The 26,167-nt window shown below is 54.7% G+C and overlaps 1 protein-coding gene across 4 annotated transcripts; it reads right to left on the minus strand.

Annotated features, from left to right (window-relative positions):
• Nucleotides 1–820: 820 nt before the first annotated feature.
• Nucleotides 821–24,413, minus strand: Rilpl1 (Rab interacting lysosomal protein like 1). 4 transcript variants are annotated; one of them, XM_070024849.1, is made up of 8 exons: nucleotides 23,813–24,410; nucleotides 19,833–19,983; nucleotides 13,892–14,010; nucleotides 13,252–13,473; nucleotides 9,475–9,647; nucleotides 8,259–8,351; nucleotides 2,555–2,653; nucleotides 821–1,267 (listed from the first exon to the last, which is right to left on the minus strand). In XM_070024849.1, exons 1-8 carry the CDS (start codon nucleotides 24,116–24,118, stop codon nucleotides 1,123–1,125), a joined length of 1,308 nt encoding a protein of 435 aa, XP_069880950.1. In that variant the 5' UTR covers nucleotides 24,119–24,410; the 3' UTR covers nucleotides 821–1,122. The 4 variants fall into 4 exon arrangements, with proteins under 4 accessions (XP_069880950.1, XP_069880951.1, XP_069880952.1 ...); XM_070024850.1 differs by lacking the exon at nucleotides 2,555–2,653 and adding an exon at nucleotides 2,319–2,342 and having other exon boundaries at nucleotides 23,813–24,408; XM_070024853.1 differs by having other exon boundaries at nucleotides 1,178–1,267; nucleotides 2,566–2,653; nucleotides 23,813–24,413.
• Between the last annotated feature and the right edge of the window lie 1,754 nt (nucleotides 24,414–26,167).

Genomic DNA, 26,167 nt, shown 5'->3' on the forward strand with positions numbered 1-26,167 from the left:
GTGCACCACCAGCATCCAGTTTTTTTTTTTTTTTTTTGGGGGGGTCATCGGGCCTGAACTCTGGGCCTGGGTGCTGTCCCTCAGCTATTCAGCTCAAGGCTAGCGCTCTCCCACTTGAGCCACAGTGCCACTTGCGGGTTTTTCTGTGTCTGTGGTGCTGAGGAATCGAACCCAGGGCTTCATGCATGCAAGGCAAGCACTCTACCACTGAGCCGCATTCCCAGCCCCTGGCCTCAAACTCTTGATCCTCATTCCTCAAGCCTTTCAAGTTCTGAGCATATGGGTGTGTGCTGTGCTGCCTGGCTTCACCTGGTTTTTTAGCAAACTAACAGAATGCACTGAGTAAGGCCCCACCCTGTATTCTGGGTATTCTGTGGGTAGGAGTTTCAGACCACCCCCCCCCCCCCAGCTTTCTTGGGAGATTTGTCTTCTCTGCAGGGGACTAAGTATTTCACATGGTGAATGCCAAAAGGAAAGGAGGATGCCAGGAAAAGAAAACTGCACGCAAGAACTGTCGCAGCATCATTCTCGGCATGTTTGGTCAGTGCTAACCCAAAGCGGTTGCAAGGCACACTTCCTCAGCCGGGCCCAAGCCAGCCTGCTCGGGCGCGGCTGCTGCCTCTTGCAGGGTTGAGGGGGAGGACTGGCATCCTGTCCGTGAGTGCTGGTGCTGGAGTTGCTCACTCTGTCCAGTCGATCAATCCTGTGCAACAGCTATTTCCCTGACAATCACACGATCATGAAAAGCTGCCTCCCGCTCAAGCACAACAAAGGCGCCATGAAACCTCTACTATACTAAAACTATACAAAGCAAGTCAAGTAGCGATTAGAACGGCGAGTGATGTATTTGGCTGGAAGAAGTTGGTTACTAAAGTTAACGCAATAGCTGGCTTCAGTTCACAGGACTATTAAATATATATCCTAAGGGTCAGAGGCATCTATTATAAACGGTGATAACCCTGGACATAAATAAACCTTTCTTTAGAATTTGGCATCAGTTCTCCAAGGTCCATCCTCAACGACAGTTTGTTTGAGGTCCATTTTGAGGGTGCCCCTGCCCCCAGAGGCATGAGGCAGTAATGCCACACAGGCTGAGGACACGGCTGGGTCCAAGGTCACAGGTCACAGGTGCTGCAGGGCTTCCTGCCCTTGCTCCGTGTACCCGTCGTCTCGGTGAGTGTTTGCCCACTGGCCAAAGGACTCGTGGATGTGTGAGTTTCTCTGCGTGTTGGCCAGGCGCTTCTTGTCCCGAGAGAAGAAGCTAAACCTTTTAGAATGGAGAAAGAGAGAAATGAGAGCCTTCCCTGGGCTGTGCAGATCCCTTTTTTCTTTCTTTCTTGCAACGCCAGGGACATAGCAGCGGTCTAAGTGCAAACTGGTTCACGACGGGGAAGCTGGGGAGGATGGGGTCACAGGAGGGGCTTGCTCCCCCACGGCGTTCATCTCAGCACCTGGAGGTCATGTGAGCAGCGTGTGTGTGTGTGTGTGTGTGTGCGTGTGCGTGTGCGTGTGTGTGTGTGTGCGTCTGTGTGTATACTGTGGATGTATGGGTTCCACCTGCCTACTACTTGGGGTCCTTCTCATGACACCAATCATATCTTTCCTTTCCTGCAGTGCTGGGGACGCAGCCCCGGGTCTTGCACATGCTGAGTGTGAACTTAGCACCACAGGGCTGCTGTCCTGGCCCTGCAGGTCCTCTACTGAGTGATCCTGAGGGCCTGTGTGGGGTTCAAGATGACAGGGTGGAAATGAACAGTAGTCCTGATTCCAATAGTTATGCATTAATATAGTCACAGAAGCAGCACAGTAAGGCCCAGATTTCATGGTCATTATTATTAAATCATGGGACAGATTTCTGCGATGAGAGAGACACAGTAGGTGCGTTTGGGCTTTCAAAAGTAGATTTAATGCTGAAGCCCTTAGGATGCATCACTGTAAGTGGTTCCCCAGCACAGCTAATGTAGACCAAGGTAGCAAGGGCAAGCCAAGTACACAAGGGAAATTCTCCTGGCCCCTGACAATGAAGGCACAGTGTCCGCGGGATCTGTGTGAATGCTTTGGCTTTGCATGAGGAGATTGGGGAATTAGCTGGCCCCAAATAGCAGCCACATGTGTTAGGTTTTGCCTCTACCTGGCTGAAGGAAGCAGGAAAGCCAGTTAGCACTCCCAACACAGAGATGGCAGCCCCCCCCCCATACCCACGGCAATGGACCCACATCCGATCCCTGATAGACCAGGCAGTTTAGAAAGCTATGGGCATGGCACGGGCATCAGAGACAGTGTTAGTGCCACTCGGGACCCGGGCGTGGATTACTGACCCGTCACTTATAGAACCTTCTTTACTGGATCATGGGCAAGGTGGTTTTTAGAAGGGAAACAGAAGAGACAAAAAGAATTATCGGTGACGGTGCCAAGAATTCCACTCGTGTAGGTCAAGCACAATGAGAGGCGTCTGCAGTCTGCAGATGCCAACACACAGGTGGCCGAGCACCATGCAGCCCCAGCGGCAGCCGCACACACCCCCGGCACGGCTCACCCGGAAGCCCAAACCCACACAGTGCCTACAAGGGAAACGAGTCTCCGGGCGGGCTGCAGCGCGGGGTCATCTACAATCAGTCCAGCCGCCACCATGGGCAAGATGGCTGTAAAGATCCTGGTCCAGAAGTCCAGAGAGACACAGAAGACAAAAACAGAGGAGGCATGACCAGGAAGCCCGGCTGAGGGGTGCACCCCAGAGTGACCTGCGTCCCTCTCCCCGTGCCCGTAGTACCCCTGCGTGTGACCGGAGGGGAAACAGGAGGCAGTCACAGCAGAGCGTGGCCCTAGCAGAGAACCAGCACCCTTACTTATAAATGGTGAAATCTGGATACAGACATGCGCGCATGCGTCATGCGGTGACAGAGGCAGAAATGGGTGACGTTTCTCTCCCACAGGCCCAAGATGGCCAGCAAACCCCCAAAGAGCAGAGCACCCAAACAGGTTCTCCTGCTCGCAGTCTTGATCTTGGACTCTGGCATCCAGAGCCATGATCTATGGAATACACTACATTGCTTAAGCTCATGTGTGACATCTGAGCTGGTTGTCACCCAAGGAAGTATAGAGTGTGGGACAGCCACGAGGGAAGCGTGGCCTGGCGTGGGCAAGGGGGAGGCCAGCATGCTCTAGGAGCTCTGTGGCGACCGCTGGCTCTCCTCCATGTCTCCATGCGCCCACAGCAGAGGTGACAGCCAGCCGAGGACACAAGGACAAGGACCGGAAGCAGAGACACTGTGTCCCTGACCCTCATTCAACGGTCACCTGACCCTGTGCTGAGCGCAGGGCTGAAGAGATGCCTGCCAGGCCGCCGGGGCTCGCGTTGAAAAGTGGGTTTGCTGTCTGCTCTAAAGAGTGTAAAGTCGGGGGCTGGGAAGGTGGCTCAGTGGTAGAGCGCTTGCCTTGCATGCATGAGGCCCTGGGCTCGATTCCTCAGCACCACATAAGCAGAAAAAGCCAGAAGTGGCGCTGTGACTCAAGTGGCAGAGCGCTAGCCTTGAGCTGAAGAGCTGAGGGACAGCGCCCAGGCCCAGAGTTCAGGCCCCATGACTGGCAAAAAAAAAAAAAAAAAAAAAAAAAGTGTAAAGTCGTTACCATTTGGAGATTTGGGGATCTGGGGGTTCAGTGCCTTTGCCTTTCACAGCAGACGGGAGGCCTCCCAGAGCCTTTTGCTAAGTGAATGGGCTCAATCCGCGGAGGCCAGATGGCCGGGCACTGGTGGCTTGCAGGGGCTCCACGTCCCCCTTCTTTGCACCACCTGTGCCAGGACGCCGTCCCTGCCTGGCAGCCGCTCAGACCCAGCATGGATGCTTTGCCTGGACTGCTGGGCTTCGCTGGGGGCCTGGTCAGGGGCCAGATTTGTCACCTGGAGTATCCCAGCCAAGTGACGTGTGTGTCCCACAGGGCTTCCCGACTGCAGTCCCTTGCCGCAGGTGCCAGCTGCGGAGCGACGGCCACTTCCCTGCTGTGTCTGTGTGGCCCAGCACGCGTGTTCTGGAGGTGGCGTAGCTAGCTTTAACTTCTGTCTCCCCACCCAGTGTTTCTGGAAGCTTCAAACCAAATGAAGTTCTAGCAAGTGGCATTCCAGAAGAGTCAGGGGCGGTGTGAGAAGCTATTTCCTGCTGGCTGGAGGAGGGGCGGCGGCGGGGAGGAGGACAGGGACAGAAGGCACTGTCCCTGCCACCATTTGGGGGCAGCCGCCTGCACCAAAGCCACCCTTTCCGGTTCTATAATCCAGGTCTAAGCCAAGGCCCCCCTGCCGGCCCAGCAGCCTCCCTCCAGTGTCCCTACCAGCCTCCTGCCCCTGCCTGGCAGAAGGCCACTGGGGGGGGGGGAACGGGACTGTGAGGCCAAAACACAAGGAGGTGGTGCTGGTCCCTGGGGACTGGTGAAGTCACTTGGTGCCCCCGAATGACCTCCTGGGCCACACCAGTCCACCCTCTTTGGCCAGCGCTGCAGGGTCACCCGCTATTCTTGGATGCCCGGCAGGCACACTGTTGTGGCTGGCAGCAGGAGTTTCTGCTTCCCTTGTTGTGTTCAGCTCAGAAATGCCGGCTGTGCCATTTCTAGCTCGTGGTGCCTTTGAGATAAGGGACGCAGGCAGGCAGCCAGGGCTGGGGACCTGGGGAGGGGAGGACGGAAAGCAGCGGGGGTGGGGGTGGGGGGGAGGGGATGCCTGACCCTGAGCATTCCCAGCTAGTACCGGCTTAGTCTAAATGAAATCTAGGGGCTGCCCTGGGACTCAGTTTCCTCATCTGAGAAGTCAGGATAGCTGCCCCGCACAAGTGCTCCTTGCTGGTGAGGCCTTCAGTCCTCCTTGGTGATGATTACTACTTGCTGGGGGGTGAGAGGTGGGGAAAACCCTGGGCGGGGGGGGGGGGGGGGACGGGGAGAGCTGAGCTGACACTGCCCAAAGCACAGGAAGAGGAGACCAAACAGCAAACAGCCCGAAAGGGGGAGGGGAGGACGGTGTGCTGAGCCACCTAAGGACTTTCAAGCCAGCTCTCCCCAGGAAGACCCGTCCCTGCCCTGGACTCTTCCCAGCCTAGGCTTCGAAGGCCACAGCTCCGGGCAGCAGCTCAGGACAAAGGCAGCCAGTGTCCTCACAGCGTCTGTCAAAAGCCTTTTGTGAGAGTTGGCTCCCCCAGCAGTCCTCTGGAAGGCCGGGCTGCCACGGGATTGGCCACCTGTGCCCCATGGACAGGAGGTGCTGGCCTCCCGCTCTTTCTCCTGTCTCTGTCTGTCTCTCTGGGGCTCCTCCCTTCCATCTGCTTCCTGTGCCAGGCTCAGAGCACCAGCCCACGCCCATCCACCAGAGGACAGGCAAAAGGCAAGTGGAGCCATATGGAAAAGCAGGGCAGACACTTAGCCTCTTCTAGTGTAGGCAGAATTCTACCTGGGGGCTCACTCCGATGGCTCTTCTTTGGATTTCACCCAATTCAAGACTGGCAAGACCGAACTTTAACTACCCTGTCTAAAATAAGGGTACTAGAATAGAATATTTAAGTCAGAACAGCCCAGTTTTGGAAGCAACTACAAATGTTTCATGACACTAACACTGAAGGGCCTTCCCACCCCCTGAGATGAAGCTAGCACTCGGATCACACAGGGCCAATTTCAATCCATGGGAACTGAATGAATTTAAAAAGTTACACTAAGGGGGGCTGGGAAGGCGGCTCAGTGGTAGAGCGCTTGACTTGCATGCCTGAGGCCCTGGGTTCAATTCCTCAGCACCACATAAGAAAAAAGAAAAAAGCCGGAAGTGGTGTTGTGGCTCAAGTGGTAGAGCGCTAGCCTTGACCTGAAGAGCTGAGGGACAGCACCCAGGCCCAGAGTTCAGGCCCCACGACCGGACCCAAAAAATAAAATAAAATAAAAAGTTAGGCTAGCTGGGCACCGGTGGCTCACACCTGTAATCATAGCTACTCAGGAGGTTAACACCTGAGGATCCCAGTTTGAAGCCAGCCCAAGCAAGAAAGTTTAATCTCCAATAAACTACTCAAAAAAAAAAAAAATCCAGAAGTCACTCAAGTGGAAGAACGCTCGCCTTGAGCAAAAGCAGCTCAGAGACAGCGTCCAGGCTCAGAGTTTAAGCTTCAGGACCAACAAATAAATAAATAGGGCTGGGAAGGTGGCTCAGTGGTACAGTGCTTGCCTAGCACGCATAAAACCCTGGAGGGGCTGGGAAGGTGGCTCAGTGGTAGAGCGCTTGCCTTGCATGCATGAGGCCCTGGGTTCGATTCCTCAGCACCACATAAGCAAAAAGAAAAAAAAAAAGCCAGAAGTGGCGCTGTGGCTCAAGTGGTGGAGTGCTAGCCTTGAGCTGAAGAGCTGAGGGACAGTGCCCAGGCCCAGAGTTCAGGCCCCACAACCAGAAACCGCCCCCCCCCCAAAAAAAAAAAAAAAAAAAACCCTGGGTTTGATTCCTCAGTATCACATAACCAGAAAAAGCTGGAAGGGGCGCTGTGGCTCAAGTGGTAGAGTGATGGCCTTGAGCAAAAGGCCCTGAGTTCAAGTCCCAGGACTGACAATTAAATAGCTGGGGACCAGTGGCTTGTGCCTGTAATTCTAGCTACTCAGGAGGCTGAGATCTGAGGATCACGGTTCAAAGCCAGCCTGGGCAGGAAAGTCCATAAAACTCTTTTTTAACTGTATTTTTTTTTTTGTCTTTTCTTTTTTGGTACTGGGGATCGAACCCAGGACGTTGCACTTGCTAGGCAAGCGCTTTGCCACTGAGCTACATCCCAGCCCCATAAAACTCTTTATCTCCAATGAACCACCAGAAAACTGGAAGTGGCGCTGTGGCTCAAGTGGTAGAGCACTTGCCTTGAGCTGAAGAGCTGAGGGACAGCGCCCAGGCCTAGAGTTCAAGCCCCACGATAGACAAAAAATAAATAAGTAAAATTTAAATAAATAAATAAATTATTTTAAGCTTCAGGGATGATGATATAAACATAGACCTGACAATGTGCTATCCTGTGATTGGTTTCAGGTTGATCATGTGATAGAATCAGAGCCAATGAAACTTGACTGTTTTCTGTGAATCTGACTGGGAGTGGGGGCAAGGAATCTGACCTACTTTCAGATAGGATAAAACTGACTCCCGAGCTGACAGTCTTCCACATTGCTGACACAGGTCTGGGGGAGCATGGGGAATTGCAGATAAGAATCTCTGGGATTGGGGCTGGGAAGGTGGCTCAGTGGTAGAGCGCTTGTCTTGCATGCCTGAGGCCCTGGGTTCAATTCCCCAGCACCACATAAGCAAAAAGAAAAAAGCCGGAAGTGGCGCTGTGGCTCAAGTGGTAGAGTGCTAGCCTTGAGCTGAAGAGCTGAGGGACAGGACTCAGGCCCAGAGTTCAGGCCCCACGACCGGACCCCCCAAAAAAAAAAAAAAAAAAAAGAATCTCTGGGATTTATCTGCCTAACCTAAGCTGGCTTTGAACTAAGATTCTCAGGGCTCAGTCTCCCGAGTAGCTAGGATTGTAGTCGAGATCTAATCTATAATTGTCATGGGAAAAGTAGGGGGCCTGAGGCTGAGAGAATATAATAGGCCATCCTGCAAAGGCCAGGGTGCCTGGTTCAAATCCTGGCCCTACCTCTTACAGCTGCAGAAGGTGACTCGGATTCCTTAAGGACATTACTGCCACCCACCAGCACTATGGGGAGGACCTAGAAGCTGAATGGAGCTACACAGTAGGTAAACAGTAACTCTTCACATTGGAGCCACTCAACTAGACCACAGGCCTTTATCTGACAGCCTGCAGGGGTCCAGGAACCCCCGGGAGATTATCCCCAGCGTTACATCTGCACTTTTTCAGGGGAAAGGAAAGTCTATAAACATTTGCAGACCCTCCAGAGAGCCTGTTGAGCCGAGGGGGACCCTGGTCACAGTACCTGTATCTGGCACTAATGCATACTTGGCTAGATGCACACGCAGCTTTCGAGCCTTGAAGCTGCACAAGTCCTCCACCCAGCCCCACTCGCTGTCCTTGATTCCAAAGCCACAGGCTGCAAACTCAAGCAAGCTCTGAGCATGAGCCACAGCTCCCCCCCACCCCCAGCTGCCCCAGCCTCTGCCCAGAGATCCCAGAAAGAACTCAACATCCAGGCAGGGGAAAGCCCATGAGCGCACTGTGCTTAGCAACAGGCAGAGCCCCTGGGAACAGGAACTCAGGAGCTAACCCCAGGAGACGCAGAGCCAGCCATGTGCTGAAAGAGTCACTTACAGTCGCTTGATCCCAGACTCCGGCTGGGGGGACATTCTCGGGTGTGCCATGGGTGGAGGAGGGGGTATTCGATTTTCCTCTTCTAATTCTTCGCTGGAAGAGTTAAGAGGTGTGAGACCAATCAGTCAAAACTTCTGAGAGTGGAACATTCCAGAAGGGAATGGAACATTCCAGAAGGGAATGGTCTGATGAAGATGTATACTTTGGAGAGACCCATGAAGGTGACAGTAACCTCTGCCTAGATACCTGCCTGAGGGCTGGCCTCCAGACGACCAACATGGCCGATCAGAGGAGGGCTCAGCCTTCGGCCCAGTGAGCAAATCTTTTTTTTTTTTTTTTTTTGTCAGTCGTGGGGCTTGAACTCTGGGCCTGGGAGCTGTCCCTCAGCTCTTCAGCTCAAGGCGAGCGCTCTACCACTTGAGCTACAGCGCCACTTCCGGTTTTCTGGTGGTTTATTGGAGATAGGAGTCTCACGGTCTCTCCTGCCCGGGCTGGCTTTGAACCGCGATCCTCAGATCTCAGCCTCCTGAGTAGCTAGGATTACAGGTGTGAGCCACCATCAGTGAGCAAATCTTTAATGGGATGTTCTGAAAATACTTAAGGTTGAAGATGAGAATCTCACAGACTTTCCTGGGCCAGCTGGCTTCAAATCAGAATCCCTAAATCTCAGCCTCCTGAGCAGCTATGATTACTGGTGTGAGTCATTCATGCCTGGCTTTTTAAATTTTGTTTTGTTTTGCCATTCCTAGAGCTTGAACTCAGGACTTTGGCACTGTCCCTGAGCTTTTTTGTTTCTCCACGCTAGGGCTCTACCATTTGAGCCACACCTCTACTTCTGGCTTTTTAGTGGTGAATTGTAGTTACAAGTCTCACAGACTTTCCTGCCTGGGCTGGCTTTGAACCATGATCCTCAGATCTCAGCCTTGTAAGCTGCTAGGATCATAGGCATGAACCACTGGCACCAGCTTTTTTTTTTAATTATTAATTTAAATTGTGTTACTTATTATTTATTGAATTGTATTATTTATGATTGTACGATTTTAAACAGCCCCATACTTGCTAGGCACATGCTCTATCACACCCCAGCCCTTTTTTGCTTTAGCTTATTTTCAGACTGGGTTTTAGGCTTTTAACATGCTGGGTAGACCTCCCCTCATGATCCTCCTACCTCTGCCTCCCTCAGAGGCATTACGGGTCCCAGCCCAGGGACTCTTACCTCTTATAGTAGGCCAGTTCCTCCTGCAGCAAGAATACCTTGGACTTGAGCTCATTCCTCTCATGCAGCACGTCCCGCAGCTCCTGCAGCGTGAACCGGGGGCGGTTGGGGTCCTTGAGATCCAGGGCCGCCTTCTCCGCATCTGAGATGCCCTCCTCTCCGCTGGGCTCCATCTGGAGGGGGCAGAGATGTTGCTAATGAATTCCTGGCAGCCCCGGTGGCGGCACCCACTCTGCATCCTGACGGAGCTTGCACCGTCCACCCCCTGCGCGTGGGCACACACCGTCACCGTCTACCCCCTGCGCGTGGGCAGCTTGCTCAGGGCCCTGCTTTATTTGAAGCCCTTGCAGGTAGCCTGGGCTCCTGCGGAGGTGGATGCAGGCCCCTTCAACAGCAGGGCTGCGTCCCGCCTCCACCCGCTCAGTCAAAGCCATCCCCAGTGAAGAAGCACCCGCCTCTAATCCCCGCCCTCCCTTGGAAACCTGCCCCCTCTCTGCTCCTGCGGCTCAAGTGGGTGGAAGACCACTGCCCCACACAATTCTCCGCTCCTGGTCATCGGACATAAAGTCACACACAGTCGCTTCCCAGGGGCTTCTCTCCCATGGGACACAGATGCCACCCAGCATCCTACTACATTGCCTGCCCGGCCTCCTCTCCCCAGGGACATCTTTTTAGGAAACAGTAGGAAAAGACAAGTAAAGAAGTTTATTCTGTGTGTGTGTGAGAGAGAGAGAGAGAGACAGAGACAGAGACAGAGAGAGAGATGCCAGTCCTGGGTCTAGAACTCAGGACCTGGGTGCTTTTTCCCTCAAGGCTGGCACTTTGCCACTTGAGCCACAGCTCTACCTCTAGCTTTTTGCAGGTTCATTGCAGGTAAAGAGCCTCACAGACATTACTGCCAGGCTGGCTTTGAACTGAGATCCTCAGACCTCTGTTTCCGGAGTCACTGGGATTATAGACGAGAGCCACTGGCTCCGTGTGTTCCTTACAGTGAGGGAGGCTTTGCCCGTGTCAGCCGGCCACGGCCACGGCGCTGGCTCACCCTCTCCCTTCCAATTTTCCATAGTCTACTAGCAGATAAAGACCAAGCCAGCTCTAGGAAAGTTCTGGAATGGGGGCAAGAGGGGCAGGAATGGACATGTCATCCACCCTCAGCCTTACAGAGGCAGGGGAGGTGGGGACTCCAGCCAGAACAGGGGTGAGGCCCAGGCCAAGGTCTCTTGGAGACAGAGCCCGGGCCGCGGTCCCTGCCCCGGCCCGCCGGAGGACACACTGTTCTGAGAAGGGGCACTTGAAAGGCGACACCTGGAGCCAGGCAGATCAGGTGACAGCAACAAGGCTGGGCCGTCTGGGCGGGGAGCTAGCCTCAGAACTGTGGTCATCTTGGTGGGGGCGGGCAGGGGAGGAGCGGTGCGGGTTGCCCTGCTCCCTGACTTTTAACGCTGGGCGCCTCCTCGCCTCCTCGGGGTTCTCAGATCTACTAGATAAGGAGACACCACGCTAATGGGGTGGGGGCACCCCTGCGCCCACAACCCCCAGGGTCACACCGGACCCATGGGCTGCCCCGGGAGGCTGCAGGCACAGGCGGCCTCCCCGCATGGCCGCCTCACAGGGTGCCCACACTTCAGGCAGCGGCACAGCCTTACCTCAAAGAGCCTCTTCTGGCCCCCGCATAGCTTTCCTTCCCTCCCTCGCTCTCTCCCTTCCACAAGGTCCTGCTACAGAGCCCAGCCCCCACTTCTAAGGGCACTCTGCACAACTTCCGGGTTCTTTGCTCTGAACCCTCCGGGCTGGGGTGCCTCCTTGATATATATCTGCCTGGACACGGAGGGCCCCCGGTTCTTTCCTCTGGGGATGGATGGCTCTGATCCCCAGAGCCTGGAGAGTCCCAGACAGGTGTGGGGCAGCCCTGACTTTGGGCACTACTGTCCCACAAGCCAGGAGACGGACTCCTGGGGCCGCCCAGGCCTGGCCAGAAAGCCTGAGCCTGTTCCTCAGGTGGCAGCAGGGCTGGTCAGCGGCCCTTCCAGGTCATTCCATGAGGATTAGGGTGGCCAGGGTTATCTCTGACAAGCCAGGCTCCTGCCCTTGTTTGCTGGTCCCTGGAGCCTGTCTGGGCACAGCCAGGGTATCAGAGATACCATGATGCCCAGGAGACAGGCCGACAAGCCATCCAGAGGCCACCGACAGCAACAGCCTGGGGCCTGGGCCTCTCCCCTGAGGCCCAGCCTCCCAGTCACCAGGCTCGCAGAAGTGCCCGCAGCGGCAGCTGGTCCAGCAGAGGGGACAACTGTGCTCTGGTCACACTTGGGACTTTCCAGGCCCACCAGGCAGAACCTAAGCCTCAGTCATGTTGTGTCCAGACAGGTGGGTGCCTGGCAGCTGCTGGGGACTGGAACTTGAACTCAGGCGGTCTGGCTCTGGTGTTCCTGTGACACCCTTGGGCCTGAACTGCTTCTTAGAAAATTCAGATGTAGGGCTGGGAAGGTGGCTCAGTAGTAGAGCGCTTGCCTTGCATGCCTGAGGCCCTGGGTTCGATTCCTCAGCACCACATAAGCAAAGAGAAAAAAGCCGGAAGTGGCGCTGTGGCTCAAGTGGTAGAGCGCTAGCCTTGAGCTGAAGAGCTGAGGGACAGCGTCCAGGCCCAGAGATCAGGCCCCACGACCGGACCCAAAAAAAAAAAAAAAAAAAAAAAGAAAATTCAGATGTAGCTGAGCATGGTGGCTCCCACCTGTCCTCCCAGCTAGCGGTGAGGCTGCAGAAAGATCATGGTTCAAAGCCAGCCCTGGCAGAAAAGTTCCATCTCAATAAAAAGCTAGGAGCCGGGCGCCAGTGGCTTACGCCTGTAATCCTAGCTACTCAGGAGGCTGAGATCTGAGGATCGTGGTTCAAAGCCAGCCCGGGCAGGAAACTTCATGAGACTCTTATCTCCAATAAACCCACTAGAAAACCAGAAGTGGCGCTGTGGCTCAAGCGGTAGAGCGCTTGCCTTGAGCTGAAGAGCACAGGGACAGCGCCCAAGCCCAGAGTTCAAGCCCCACGACCAACAAAAAAATAAAATAAAATAAAATAAAAATAAAAAGCTAGGGGGCTGGGAAGGTGGCTTAGTGATAGAGTACTTGACTAGCATGTATGAAACCCTGGGTTTGATTCCTCAGTACCACAGAAAAAGCCAGAAGTGGTGCTGTGGCTCAAGTGGCAAAGTGCTATCCTTGAGCACAGAGAGGCTCAGTGACAGTGCCCAGGCCCTGAGTTCAAGTTCCAGGACTGGCAAAAAATTAAAAATTAAAAAAAAAGCTAGGTGCTGGCAGGTCATGCCTGTTATCCCAGCTTCAGTGGGAAGTATAAATAGAAAGATAAGCAAAAAGAGAAACCCTGTATCAAATAACGGGAGCAAGAAAGGCAGGTGGTGTGGAAATTCACTGACTGACTCTCTCTCTCTCTCTCTCTCTCTGACACACACACACACACACACACACACACACACACACACACACACACACACACACACACACACACACACACACACACACACACACACACACACACACACACACACACACACACACACACACTCCCAATCCTCAGATCTCAGCATCCTGAGTAGCTAGGACTACAGGTGAGCCACCGGTGCCCAGTCATCTCCTGGGCCTCAGGAGCAATGCTATGGCCATCTCTATACTTTCAACTGTCCTGAGTCTGTGTTTAGAAGTGGGAGCATGTGACACCCTGTGATTAGTGACTCATGCACTACCTCAGTTCCGGCTTCCCACTCACCTCCGGCTCCTCCTCTCCATTCGGCCTGAGCTCCCCCTGCAGCCGCTCCCGAAGCTTCCCCAGTTCCGCCCGCAGGCTGCCCATCTCCTGCTCCTTGGTCTGCAGATCTGCCTCCAGTTCCACCTTCTGCTCGATCAGAGCCTTCCCTTGGGCCTCCACCACGGTGACCCGGTGCCGCAGGTCGTGGTTGATTTTCATGAGCCGCGTCTGCTGCTGCTGTAGCTGTGGGAGAAGAGGGTGTTGTGCAGGGTCGCCGTGTACAGTGGCTCAGGTTGCACACTGCACACCTTCAGGCGGACCCTGTTAGAAATCTGTTCATATTTAAGAACTATGATGACACCAGAGACGGGCAATTTGTAGTTACTAACATATTGTTATGGCAGATGGACCTAAGGGTCTTGTTAGGATTGATATACCATGCTGAATTGCCCAACGGGGAAGTCGCATGCCTTGAGGACCCTTCTTGTAACTCAGGCTTGGATTCCAGAGGCACAAGAGGTGGTACTGGGGGACAGGGGTACTGAGGGACCACATTCCCTCCTACTGCCCAGGGTCAGTGTCCAGGCTGAGGCCTCCAAGGACAGGCACTGGGAGGAGGAAGGAAGAGGAGGGAGGAGCTGGGGGGGAGGGCGCCACTCACGGCCTCCACGTCCTCGTTTTTCAGGCCCAGCTCGCGGTCCTTGGCGCGGATCTCATCCCGCTGCTTGTCCACCACCTCCTTCAGCTTCTTCATCACCTGCCGCTCCCGCTCCGACATGCCTGTAGGCAGCGGGAACGTGGAACTGAGGCCTGGGGTCAGCAACTCCCAGGGCTCTGCCACAGGAACCCGTCTCACGGTGTCCTGTGAGAAGCTGAGCCCCGCCACCAGGCCTCCTGTTGGGAGGTGCACACTGGCTCACAGCCCTGCTGGGTCCAGGCAGTGACCCCACCGAGATTCAAGCTCAGGCGCCTGGTTACAGAGTCCTGTTCCTACCATCATCAAATGCAATCCCCCCAAATCCATGCCTTCCCGTAATTCCAGAACACAGCCCTGTTTAAAAATAGGGTCTCTGCCCAGTCATACCACTTCTAGGCATCTACCCTGAACAACAGGAACCAATATACAAGGACACATGCACCTCCATGTTTATTACAGCACTGTTCACAAAAGCCAGGATATGGAAACAACCCAGATGCCCCACCACAGATGAATGGATCCAAAAATTGTGGTATCTATACACAATGGAATATTATGCAGCCATTAGAAATGACAAAATAATGGCACTTGCAGGGAAATGGATGGAGCTAGAAGGAATCATGTTGAGCGAGGTAAGCCAAGAATGAAGAGACAAACGGTACATGGTCTCCCTGATAAGTGGATGCTAAATCCAAAATGTTAGGTGATACGACAAAATTAACAGGACTTAAGAAACAAAGAGCTTCCACTCATCTGGGCAAACCACTACTAAATAACCCCATGCTGCTGATCACATGTATGGTGTATATGTGTATACCGTTATATGTTATAGACCGTGATAGACAATTTGCTCCAGGAAAGTTAGAATGAGTTTGTGACTTTAAATGAGTATCACTATCCCACAATACTGTGAAATTTGGGAAATTATGTAATCATTTAATCACAATAAAAAAAAAAAAAACCACCAGAAAACTAGAAGTGGCGCTATGGCTCAGGCGGTAGAGCATGCACCTTGAGCTGAATTCCTCAGGGACAGCGCCCAGGCCTGGAGCTCAAGCCCCACAACTGACCAAAAAAAAAAAAAGAGAGAGATCTTTCATGCGATTGTTTCTAACGTATTTATAAGATTATGCTTTGTATGTCCCTCCCCCATGGTATAATCAGTGCTTTCACTATATATGATGTTGGTATATGTGGAGGGGAAGGGAAAAAACAAATCAACAGGGATACAGGAGGACCCATTACAACAATGAGATGTACAAGTCGTTATGTCAAAAAACGAATTTTATAACTTTGATGGGGAAGACGGGGGTGGGGGGGGAGAATACGAAGGGATGGGAAGGGGAAAGAAAGGAGGAGGCTACAATGCTTGATAAGAAATGTACTCATTGGAGCTGGGAAGGTGGCTCAGTGGTAGAGCGCTTGCCTTGCATGCATGAGGCCCTGGGTTCGATTCCTCAGCACCACAGAAGAAAAAAGAAAAAAGCCGGAAGTGGCGCTGTGGCTCAAGTGGTAGAGCGCTAGCCTTGAGCTGAAGAGCTGAGGGATAGCGCCTAGGCCCAGAGTTCAGGCCCCACGACTGGACCCCCTCTCCCCCCCCAAAAAAAGAAATGTACTCATTATCTTGCCCGTGTAATTGTAACCCCTCTGTACAGTATTTTCACAATAAAAAAATTAAAAAAATAGGGTCTCTGCAGAGCTAATTACTTTGGATGACGTCTCCGTGGATGAGGGTTGGGCCCTAAATCCAGTGACTGATATCCTGGGGTTTGAACTCTGGGCCTGGGTGCTGTCCCTGAGCTTCACTCCATTATTTAAGCCACAGCCTATTTCTGGCTTTTTTTGAGTAATTTATTGGAGATAAGAGTCTCATAGAGCTGGCAATGGTGGCTCACGCCTGTAATCCTAGCTACTCAGGAGGCTGAGATCTGAGGATTGAGGTTCAAAGCCAGCCTGGGCAGGAAAGGCTGTGAGACTCTTATCTCCAATAAACTACCAGAAAACTGGAAGTGGTGCTGTGGCTCAAGTGGTAGAGTGCTAGCCTTGAGCTGAAGAGCTGAGGGACAGCGCTGAAGGCCAGAGTTCAAACCCCATGACTGACAAAAAAAAAAAAAAAATCTCATAGAACTTTCCTGCCTGGGCTGGCTTCAAACCATGATCCTCAGATTCAGCCACCTGGGTAGCTAGGATAACAGGTGTGAGCCACTGGGACCTGGTTTTTTTGTGTATGCTGGTACTTGAATTTAGGTCTTCCCATGCTGGTTTAGCATTTTAGCTTCAGGCTACTACTTGAGCTAATGCTCCACTCTGGGCTTTCTGCTAGTTCATGGGAGTTAAGAGTCTCTTGGATTTGTTTGCCAGGGCTGGCTTTGAACTGTGATCCTCAGATCTCAGCCTCCTGAATAGCTGGGATTATAGGCGTGAGCAGGAGTACCTGTTCTTTTTTTTATTTTTTTTTCTAACAAAAAGTCCAAATTCCTTTTATTTCATCCCACATCATTCTGCCCTGCAGTATGTGAACATGGGGCCGGCTTCCCTTCGGGCTTGGAGGTTTTAAGTCCTTTGAACTTCTCTTTGTACCCCACTTGCCCAGTCCAATACTGAGACACCAGTGATTCCCCCTGCCCCTGGCTAACAGGTAGTTTCTGTTGGGTGCCAGCCAATTCACAAGATGGTTGTAAAACCAGGGGACAGGGTGGTGCTTTTTAATCTGGAAGCTTCCAGGAAGTGGTGAAAGGGGGTCTGAGTACAGTGCCCATGACTGCCCAGTGGGGCCGTGAAAGCATGTCCCCCATCTACACCAGGAGTCAGACCCCCAAATCCTCAGACCCCCTAGCCGCTGCCCTGCACCTGCTCCAGGGCCCACCAGGGCGCAGTCCCACCATCCTGGCTGCTCCTTTCTCCCAGGGATCCACGGGCCTGCTGTTCCTCTAGCAGAAGGAGATGCCTTGTCCTTGTGTTCCCACGGTTTCCATGCAAAATAAAAATAACCAAGCAGGCAGGCCTGGCATCTGGCAGCCTCGCCGTCCTGGCAGGGGCTGCAGCGGGGGCCGGCTTGAGCGGCTGCTGATGCGTCCTCCTGGGGAGCCGGCGGGACCCCCCCTGAAAGCCCCTCGAGAAGGTTTCAACACACACACGTGTGGGCTGCTGCCTGACAAGCCCAGCCATCACAGAGAGAGCTGGGGAGCAAAGCAAGCTGAGCTCGGAGGACGCTGTGCAGATGTGAGGCGGCTGAGAGCTGGGCTTCTGAGAGCCATAGCTTGGGGGTCACCTCCCAGGCCCCTGTGTGCCCTGTGGGAATATCACCAACAAAAGGGGATGACAGAGCCAGCATCAGGGACTACTCCAGAAACTGAGATCTGGAGGATTAAGGTTCAAGGTCAGCCTGGGCAAAAAAGTCTGGACGACTCCATTTCCAACTAACCAGCAACATGCTATCCTGGAGGCATGGCTTAAGTGGTACAGCACCAGCCATGAGGAAGAGCAAGAGAACCTGCAGTCAAGCCCCAGTACTGACACAGGCACACATGCACACACATGTGCGCATACACACACATTCCCAAAAAGGTTCAGCTTATTTCCCCCATGACCCAGCAGGTGCATCCTCGGCCCACCTCTCAAAGAGGGAAGGCATTTGCACTGTGCAGGTAGAGAGATGTTCACTGCTCACTGGCACATGATTTACAGTAGTGAAAGACAAACCAGTACAGCTCTTGCTGTGACCTGTCCTATGGAACCAAACAATCACTGCCATAGCAAACCGAGAGGAAGTTCAAACACACTGTGCTAAGGCAAAGAAGCCAGATGCAAAAGGCCTCACCCCGGAGGCCGCCACTCCTCAAAACCTCCATGGTGGGCAGGTGCATGGGGAGAAACGGAAAGGCTGGAGCCAGGATGGGCAGGGCAAGCAGCCACTAGAGCTGAAAGGTGTGGGGTCCCTTCCTCCCTCTCTTCTTCCTTTCTTGTTTTTGGACACATGGTCTTGCTATGTAGCCCAGGATGGGCTCAAACTCAAGATCCTCCTGCCTCAGCCTCCTGAGTGCTGGGATTACAGGTATGTATCACCAGCCTTTCACTGTTCTGGAATTGGTTTTTTTGGTTTTTTGGTCAGTTATGGGGCTTGAACTCCAGGCCTAGGCGCTGTCCCTCAGCTCTTCAGCTCAAGGCTAGTGCTCTACCACTTGAGTCACAACACCACTTCCCGTTTTCTAGTGGTTTACTAGAGATAAGAGTCTCGGCCTTTCCTGCCCGGGCTGGCTTTGAACTGCGATCCTCCAATCTCAATCTCCTGAGTAGCTAGGATTATAGGCATGAGCCACCGGTGCCCGGCTTCCCTGGAGTTTTTTTTTTTTTTTTTTAGTGATGAAAACCTTTCAAAACTGTGGCCCTGGGTAACAACTCTGAGTGGACTAGAGACTGTCCACTTACGAAGGTGAATCGTAGAGCAGACGGATGACATCTCCATAGGACTCTTTTAAAATAGGTAACAACATATTCCCCTAGTATTCCCCAAAACGCTCACTCACCAACCCTGCCTGGGGATACCCACATTTCAGACAAGGCTGCAGTCTCAAAAAATAAGAAGCTGGCCAAGGCAGTAATATAGTCAGGCTGAGACATGGACAGCCCAGTTAGACATTTTCCTTTTTTCTTCTTTTTTTAAGATAGGATTTCATTGGTTAGCCTTGGCCAACTTTGAACTTGTGAGAGCCTTCTTAAGTGCATGAATTATAGACATGCACTAGTGCACCCAACTTAAAGTATTTAAAAAAATTTCTCTCTCTCTTTTTTTTTTTGGTTAGTTGTGGGGCTTGAACTCAGGGCCTGGGTGCTATCCCTGAGCTTTTTTTTGCTCAAGGTTAGTGCTCTACCACTTGAGCCAAACACACCTTCACTTCTGGCTTTTTTTTTTTTGGGTGCGTAATTGGAGATAAGAATCTCACAAGCCAGGCGCTGGTGGTTTATACCTGGAATCTTAGCTACTCAGGAGGCTGAGATCTGAGGACTGAGGTTCAAAGCCAGCCCAGGAGGGCAGGAAAGTCCATGAGAGTCTTATCTCCAATAAGCCACCAGAAAACTGGAAGTGGCGTTGTGGCTCAAGTGGTAGCGCTTGCCTGGAGCTGAAGAGCTAAGGTACAGAGCCCAGGCCCAGAGTTCAAGCCCCATGACCATTAAAAAAAAAAAAAAAAAAAAAAAGCCGGGTGCTCGTGGCTCATGCCTGTAATCCTAGCTACTCAGGAGGCTGAGATCTGAGGATCGAGGTTCAAAGCCAGCCCGGGCAGGAAAGTCTGTAAGACTCTTTTCTCCAATAAACCACTAGAAAACCGGAAGTGGTGCTGTGTCTCAAGCGGTAGAGTGCTCGCCTTGAGCTAAAGAACTGAGGGACAGCGCCCAGGCCCAGAGTTCAAGTCCCACAACCGACAAAAAAAAAAAAAAAAAAAATCAGACTTTCCTGCCCAGGCTGGCTTTGAACCTCGATTCTCAGATCTCAGCCTCCTGAGTAGCTGGGATGATAAGTGTGACCCCCAGTGCCTGGCTTTGTATTTGCTTCTTGCCTACGGTTCTTAATGGCTCACTGTGTCAGCTGGTCAGGACTGCGCTGGGGCCTTAGTACCAAAGGCAGCTCCAGGCATGCCCTGCGCCCTGCCTCAGCGTGTCCACCTGCTGACCGTTTGGTGCCCTGCCGTCCATGCATCAGTTCACACCCTGATCACCTGACAGGCAAACGTGAGCCTCAGGAGGGCTAGGTCTGAGCCCGACTCTGGGGAGGGGAATCTGTCACCGCTGGTATCATCTATAAACAGAGGCCAGACTCCTCCTTTCTGGCCAGTGGCTTCACACCTACAGGCCCAGAGGAGCCAAATGCTTTGGCAGTGACCAAGCGGGAGGATCAAGCCAGCCTTACCTTCATGCTTCTGGAACTCGTCCTCAGAGAAGCCCACATCCTTGTGGTTGAGGTTGGTCATGAGCTGCTTGTTCTCTTCCTGCAGCTGGGCGATCTGCGAGAGGAGGTCCTGGGCCTCCCCACGCCACACGTCCTCCACCAGCTCCAGCTCCTGCCAGGCCGGGGGACAGCCAGGGTCACAACCTGCCCAGCACAGCGGCTTCCTCTGCCCTCCTCCCCCCAGATGAAGCAGCCTAGATGGGCGAGGCTTGGGGCTAGCTGTGTCCTTCCCCACAAGACCCAAGGCCTGCAATCCCAGCTACTCAGGAGGCTGAGATCTGGGGATCATGCTTTGAAGTCAGCTGGAATGATAATATCTGAGAGTCTTATCTCCAGTTAATCACCAAAAAGCTGGAAGTGGAACTGTGCCTCAAGTGGTAGAACAGCGACCTTGAGCTCAAAAACTCAGGGACAACACCCAGGCCCTGAGTTCAAGACCTGGTATCAGCAACAAACAAAACAAAGGATACTTGGTAATGGGGAAGCCGGCAGCCTGGAGCCTGTCCACCCTCCCCGAGTCCTGTCCCTGCTTGCCACTCAAGAGCTGGTCACTAGCTGAAGAGCCTCCCTTGATGGGCCCGAACAAGTGATTCAACCTTTCCTGTCCGGGAAGTGAGGAAGCCTCGGAGCCTCCTCCTCTAAGGGCGGCTAAGGGAAGCAGACCATTACTCTACACAGTGGTTTGAAACGGTGTCCAGCACCCAGAAGGGGCCCAGACATGTCCACTGATCCTGGCCCTTCCTACAAGCTGACAGGTGGCCGGATGTCCAGTGTAGCCGGCACTCACTTCCTAAATAACTTTCCAAACCCCTGCTTTGCCAGGCAGCCGGTGGCAGGGGGAAGGAGAAGGAGGGGCAACGCAGTGCCCACGCCCTGCTCCAAGGTCACCAGAGGGGACAGCCAGGCTGGATGACAAGTGGTAGAATGACAGACAGGTCACATGACCTTCCCCACCCCCCACCCCTCACTGCTCCCAGCTGGCCCAGGTCCAACACCTTGTATTTATTACTGTTATTATTTTACTTTTTTTTTTTTTTTTTTGGTCCAGTCGTGGGGCCTGAACTCTGGGCCTGGGCACTGTCCCTCAGCTTTTCAACTCAAGGCTAACGTTCTACCACTTGAGCCACAGCACCACTTCCAGCTTTTTTTCTTTTTGCTTATGTGGTGCTGAGGAATTGAACCCAAGGCCTCAGGCATGCAAGGCAAGCGCTCTACCACTGAGCCACCTTCCCAGCCCTATTATTTTACTTTTTGGCCGTAGAGAATCTGAGCTCAGATTCTCCTGCAAGTTTGTTCTTTTTGAGCCACACCCCTAGCCCTCTCTGCTCTGGTTATTTTCGAGATGGGTCTCATTTCTACCTATTTTCAGCTTCCTATGATAGCTGGGATCAGGCACGCATCACCATGCTCAGCTATCAGTTGAGAAGGACTTTCTCAAACTCTTCTGCCTGGGTTGGCCTTGAATGGTGATCCTTCTAATCTCAGCCTCCCAGGTAGCTAGGAAGATGAGTGAGGCACCGGTGTCTGACTCTATTATGATCATTTATTGAGATGCTAGAGTGGAAGCCAGGGCCTTAAGGATGCGAAGCCCCGATCCCAAAACTGAGCTCCCCTGAAACCCAGTAAGACCCATTTCTGACCCCAAACCCCTGGGTCTTCACGGGGTGTTATGCACAGTCATTACCCACATGAGTCCAAACCTGGCCCCACACGGTAGCTCCCTGGTTCATAGCACATACTAGCTGTGTGAGCATCAATTTCTGCAGCTTGGAGCCACTAAGTATGTGGAGATTGCTCCTAGCATTCACTGGAGATGACTTGAGCCAAACTTGAACCTCAGCGTTCTTTTCTCTTCCTTTTAATAGTGCTGATACTGGAGCTTGAACTCAGGGTCTCTAGTTCTCACTCAGTTTTGTTGCTCAAGGCTGGTGCTCTACCACATAAGCCACCTCTCCACTTCAGGCTTTCTGGGTAGTTAATTGGAGAAATGAGTTTCATGGATTTTCCTGTTCAACCTCCTGAGTAGCTAGGATTACAGACATGAACCACCGGTACCAGGAAAATAATTTGAATAAAATAAAAATCTCCCTCCTCGGGCTATCCAGTCCAAGTCCTGTCAGTCAGAGCGCAAAGCGGTTGGACGCGAGCATGAGGCCGGGGAAGTACAGGCCAGACAGCACAAACATGGTAACAAAAAACGAGTATAAAATATCTAGGGGCGGGAGCTGGGAAGGTGGCTCAGTGGTAGAGCGCTTGCCTTGCATGCATGAGGCCCTGGGTTCGATTCCTCAGCACCACAGAAGAAAAAAGAAAAAAGCCAGAAGTGGCGCTGTGGCTCAAGTGGTAGAGCGCTAGCCTTGAGCTGAAGAGCTGAGGGACAGCACCCAGGCCCAGAGTTCAGGCCCCACGACTGGACCTCCCCCCAAAAAATCTAAATTCCTGCCCAGTGGCCTGAGCCACACTGGGGACATCCAGCAGCTGCTGAGAAGTGCATTTGGGGGCTTGCTTGCTCTGCCTTGGGCCTGGGCCCCGCCTGCCGTCCCTCGAGGGCTGTGCTGGGCTTCATTCTGTACCTCGGGCCTCACTGAGGGTTCTCTGTCCAGAGTGTCCACCACAGGACTGCAGGGCTGAGGGTCTATCCAGGCCCCTCAGGGAGCACCTGGCTGTTCCCCGTGGCTGCTTTCCTGGCTGTCTGCTTCACAGAGCAACAGGTGCAGCTGGCTGGCTGGTCACTGGACCTCAGTCCTGGTGAGCAAGGGCGCTGCTGGACAGGGCATGGGGGGGGGTCAGAGCCTCTTCCTCCTGGTCCCCCAGGAGGGAGGAGAGAGGCAAAGGTGCCTGGGTCTCAGCCTGTGGACAGTTCAGTGACAGTTCTGTCCTGTCTCAGGTAACAAGGGACACAGCTAAGCCCTGGCCACAGTACTCTGTGTAAACTAACCCCCATCCTCCCCACCACCCAACAAGACACAGGCTAAGATTATCCCGTTCACATCTGGGAGACTGAGGAACAGAGAGCCTAGGTGATACGCCATGCACACACAGCCTGCAGGAAACTCAGCCGGGCACCGGCACAAGAGCGGAGCATCCCTCTTGACTCCAGGATAGGGGATCCTGAGGTTGCACACACTGAGACCGGTCTGTGGCACACAGGTTAAACGCAGCACACCCAGCTGGGGCCAATTTCCTTGAAAACACACTTATCCATCCCAGTGCCCAATGGGGGATGGCCTGACAGGGATGCTCAGAGAGGCCAATTATATTTCCTGAATCCACACAGCAGCCAGGCCCTTCTCCAGCTCCCCAAGGATAGCCATTTCCTCCCATTCTCAGTCTAGTCGGAAGGGTCTGACAGGAGCGGGGCTGAGGCCGGGGCAGGAAACGTCGTCTCCACTTCCTTCTCCCCAGGCGCCTCTGCTCTCTCCCAGTGGGGAGGCTGGGATTCCCAGACTTCTGCTCCAGGTGGACACTTGGCCTTAAAGCTGTCCCCACGTAAATCACCTCCCCTGGGGCCGGGACCCTCTCTCTCCCACCCCGTATCTTTCCGTTTCCTCCTCGGAGTTCCAGGAGATAAAGGAAGGCAGGGAGCGCTTTCCCTCAGGGAACCCGCTAACAGAACCGGGTCCTCCGGGAGACAGTTGCGAAGGTGAACCCACAGCCTGGGCCCCCGCTGGAGGTCATCTCGTGGCTCTGGGCGGGAGATCTGGGGTGGGATGAATTACTGGGCCACACTTTCTGGGGAGTGTTTTCACTTCCGGAGGATCACTACCAGGATCACCCCCCCCCCGCCCCTCCCCCGGCCCTCTCCGCGGAGGGATGCCATTGTGATCACAGCGGGACGGAGCGGAAAAACAAAGCCCAGAGAGGTTAAGCAACTTGGCCAAGGCACAGGGCCACCAGCTCGGCCCGGGTGCCCCCGCCCGGGGGTCCCGGCCCCCGCCCACCTTCTGATGCTTGCGCTCCTTCTCGATGCGGTCCATGCGCTCCACGCGCAGGCGGTCGAGCTCCAGGCGCAGCTCGTCCAGCTCGGGCGCGACGTGGTGGCGGCTGACCAGCACCTCCAGGATCTCCAGGACCCGCACGACCTTGGGCATGAGGCGCGCGATGGCCTCGCAGCCGTGCTGGTCGATGACCCGCTCGAACTCGTGGCCCACGAGCGACGCGATGTCGTACACGTCCATGACGGTCAGCTCGGCCACGTTCTTCTCCAGCGCCGACCCCGCGGGCGCCGACCCCCGCTCCTCCTCCATGGCGGCCGCCGCCGCCGCCCGGCGACTAGTGCGGCTGCCAAACTTGGGGCGGCCGAGGCCGCGCCGGCCGGGCCCTCCCCGGGCTGGGCGGTCCGCGCTCCCGGGGCCGCGGGGGCGCGCGGGGATGCGCGGTCCCGCTCGGGCCCGGCCGCTCCGGCGGCGGCGGGCTTCGGCGGGGGCGCGGGGATGCGCGGGGCGGGCGGGCGGGCGTGCGCAGCCCCGCGGCGCCTCCCAAGTTGGGAATCGGAGCGGGGTGCGGCCCGGATGGCGCGGGGCGCCCGGCCCGGGGGCGCGGCGATGGCGACGGCGGCGGCTGGGAGGGTCACCGCGCCGTCTCCCCCGCGGGGACGCGGAGCGCGGCGCCCGACCCCGCCCGGCGCGGGCCGCGCCCCCTCCCGCCGCCCCGGGCGTCCCGGGGCCGCCGCGCCCGCGCCCCGCCCGCCGCCCCAGCACCCCGCCTCCGCGCCCGGGACCCGCAGCCCCGCGCGCGGCCCCCCGGCCCGGCCCGGCCCCTCCCCGCCGCCGCCGCCGCCAGGGAGGGGTCGAGTCAGGCTCCGCCACGACCCGGCGGTGAATAAGGGGGGGGGTCCCCGCGCCCCCGGCCGCGCCGGGACAGCCCCCGCCGCCCCCCGCCGCCCGCCGGCCTCCCGCCCGCGCGGAGCCGCCTGCGTCTCCGCCGCGCCCGCCCTCGCCCCGCCGCCAGGTCCTTCTTGGTCGTGGATGAGGGGATCCCGGGCGCCATCCCCACGGCACACGTTTATTTATTTAGCTTAACCGAGAGCCCGGCTGTACCTCGGCGGCGGCGGGGCGCCTGCCTGGCACCGCAGCGGGGAAAACACGGGAAATATCGGGTGTTTGCTTTATAATCAGCTAACAACGTGTCCGGGGCGCGCTGGGCCGGGCCGGGGCGCGCTGGGCTCTGGCCGGGCCTCGCTGGGCCGGGCCGGGCGTATTGGGCGCAGGGGCCGTCCTGTGAGTGGCCCCCGCAGCCCGGGCTGGAGGCTGGCCTGAGCTATGCGGGGCAGACCAGCCCGAAAGAAAAAACAAAACAAAACAAAAACCTAATGACAGTGCTGAGCCAGGGATCCGATGCGCACACCTGTAATCTTAGCTCCTCAAAAGGCAGGTCTGAGGCTTGAGGTTCCAACCCAGCCCAGGCAGACAAATCTGAGAAGCTCTTTATCTTCCAGTTAATAAAGTCCTAAAAGCTGCAAGTGTAGTCACTGCTCAAGTGATAGAGGGCCAGGCTTGAGCAAAAACAGGCTGAATGTGAGGCCACACATTCAAGCCTCAGTACTAGCGCCAGAGTAAATGATGATGATGATGATGATGATGATGACTTGAAGGAGTGCCTAGGATGGCTTCACAACTTCACACCTTCCTTCTTCTGGTCACAGGTAAGATTTGCTGACACCAGCAGTAGACTTGGATAGAGGACAGTCCGGGGAAAGAGCTGGGAGGGGGGACACTGGGGAGCATCGCGAGGAGGAAGAAGAGGAGCCGCAGGCAGACAGATGGACAGACACTTCCTCACCCTGAGAGCCTCTGGGGCTGGCACAGAGCCAGAGCGGCACTGATTCTGTGGAAGGAGAAGTCGTTGCTTCCCAGAAAAACAGGCCACTGGGGCCTGAGAATCCACAGCAGAGCCTGCAGGCTGCAGCGCACTTTGCCTCTGCTCTTTCCTGGCACCAGCGGCCTGCAGGGGCCCGAGCTCTGCTGCGCCTCCCGCCCTGAGAGGTCCTGTTGGTTAAATCCCAGCGCTGAAACCCAGGCCACGCCACACTCTGCCATGGCTGCTGCTATAGTTTTGCATCCTTTCCTCCTCTAATTTGACACTGTGTGGGGCGGTTGTGGATTACTTGTTTATTTGGTGGTGGTACCAGAGCTTGAACTCAGGTCTTTGTATTTGCTAGTCAGGGGATCTACCATGTAAGCCTGGCCCCCAGTCCTTTTGCTTTAAGTTTGTTCAGATATCTTGTGCTTTGCCCAGGTGGTTCTCTAACGGAAATGCCCCTACTTCTGCCTCTTAAACATATAGGATTACAAATA

The sequence above is a fragment of the Dipodomys merriami genome, unplaced genomic scaffold (assembly GCF_024711535.1).
Source record: "Dipodomys merriami isolate MVZ:Mamm:240054 unplaced genomic scaffold, mDipMer1.0.p SCAF_163, whole genome shotgun sequence".
Lineage (NCBI taxonomy): Eukaryota > Metazoa > Chordata > Mammalia > Rodentia > Heteromyidae > Dipodomys > Dipodomys merriami.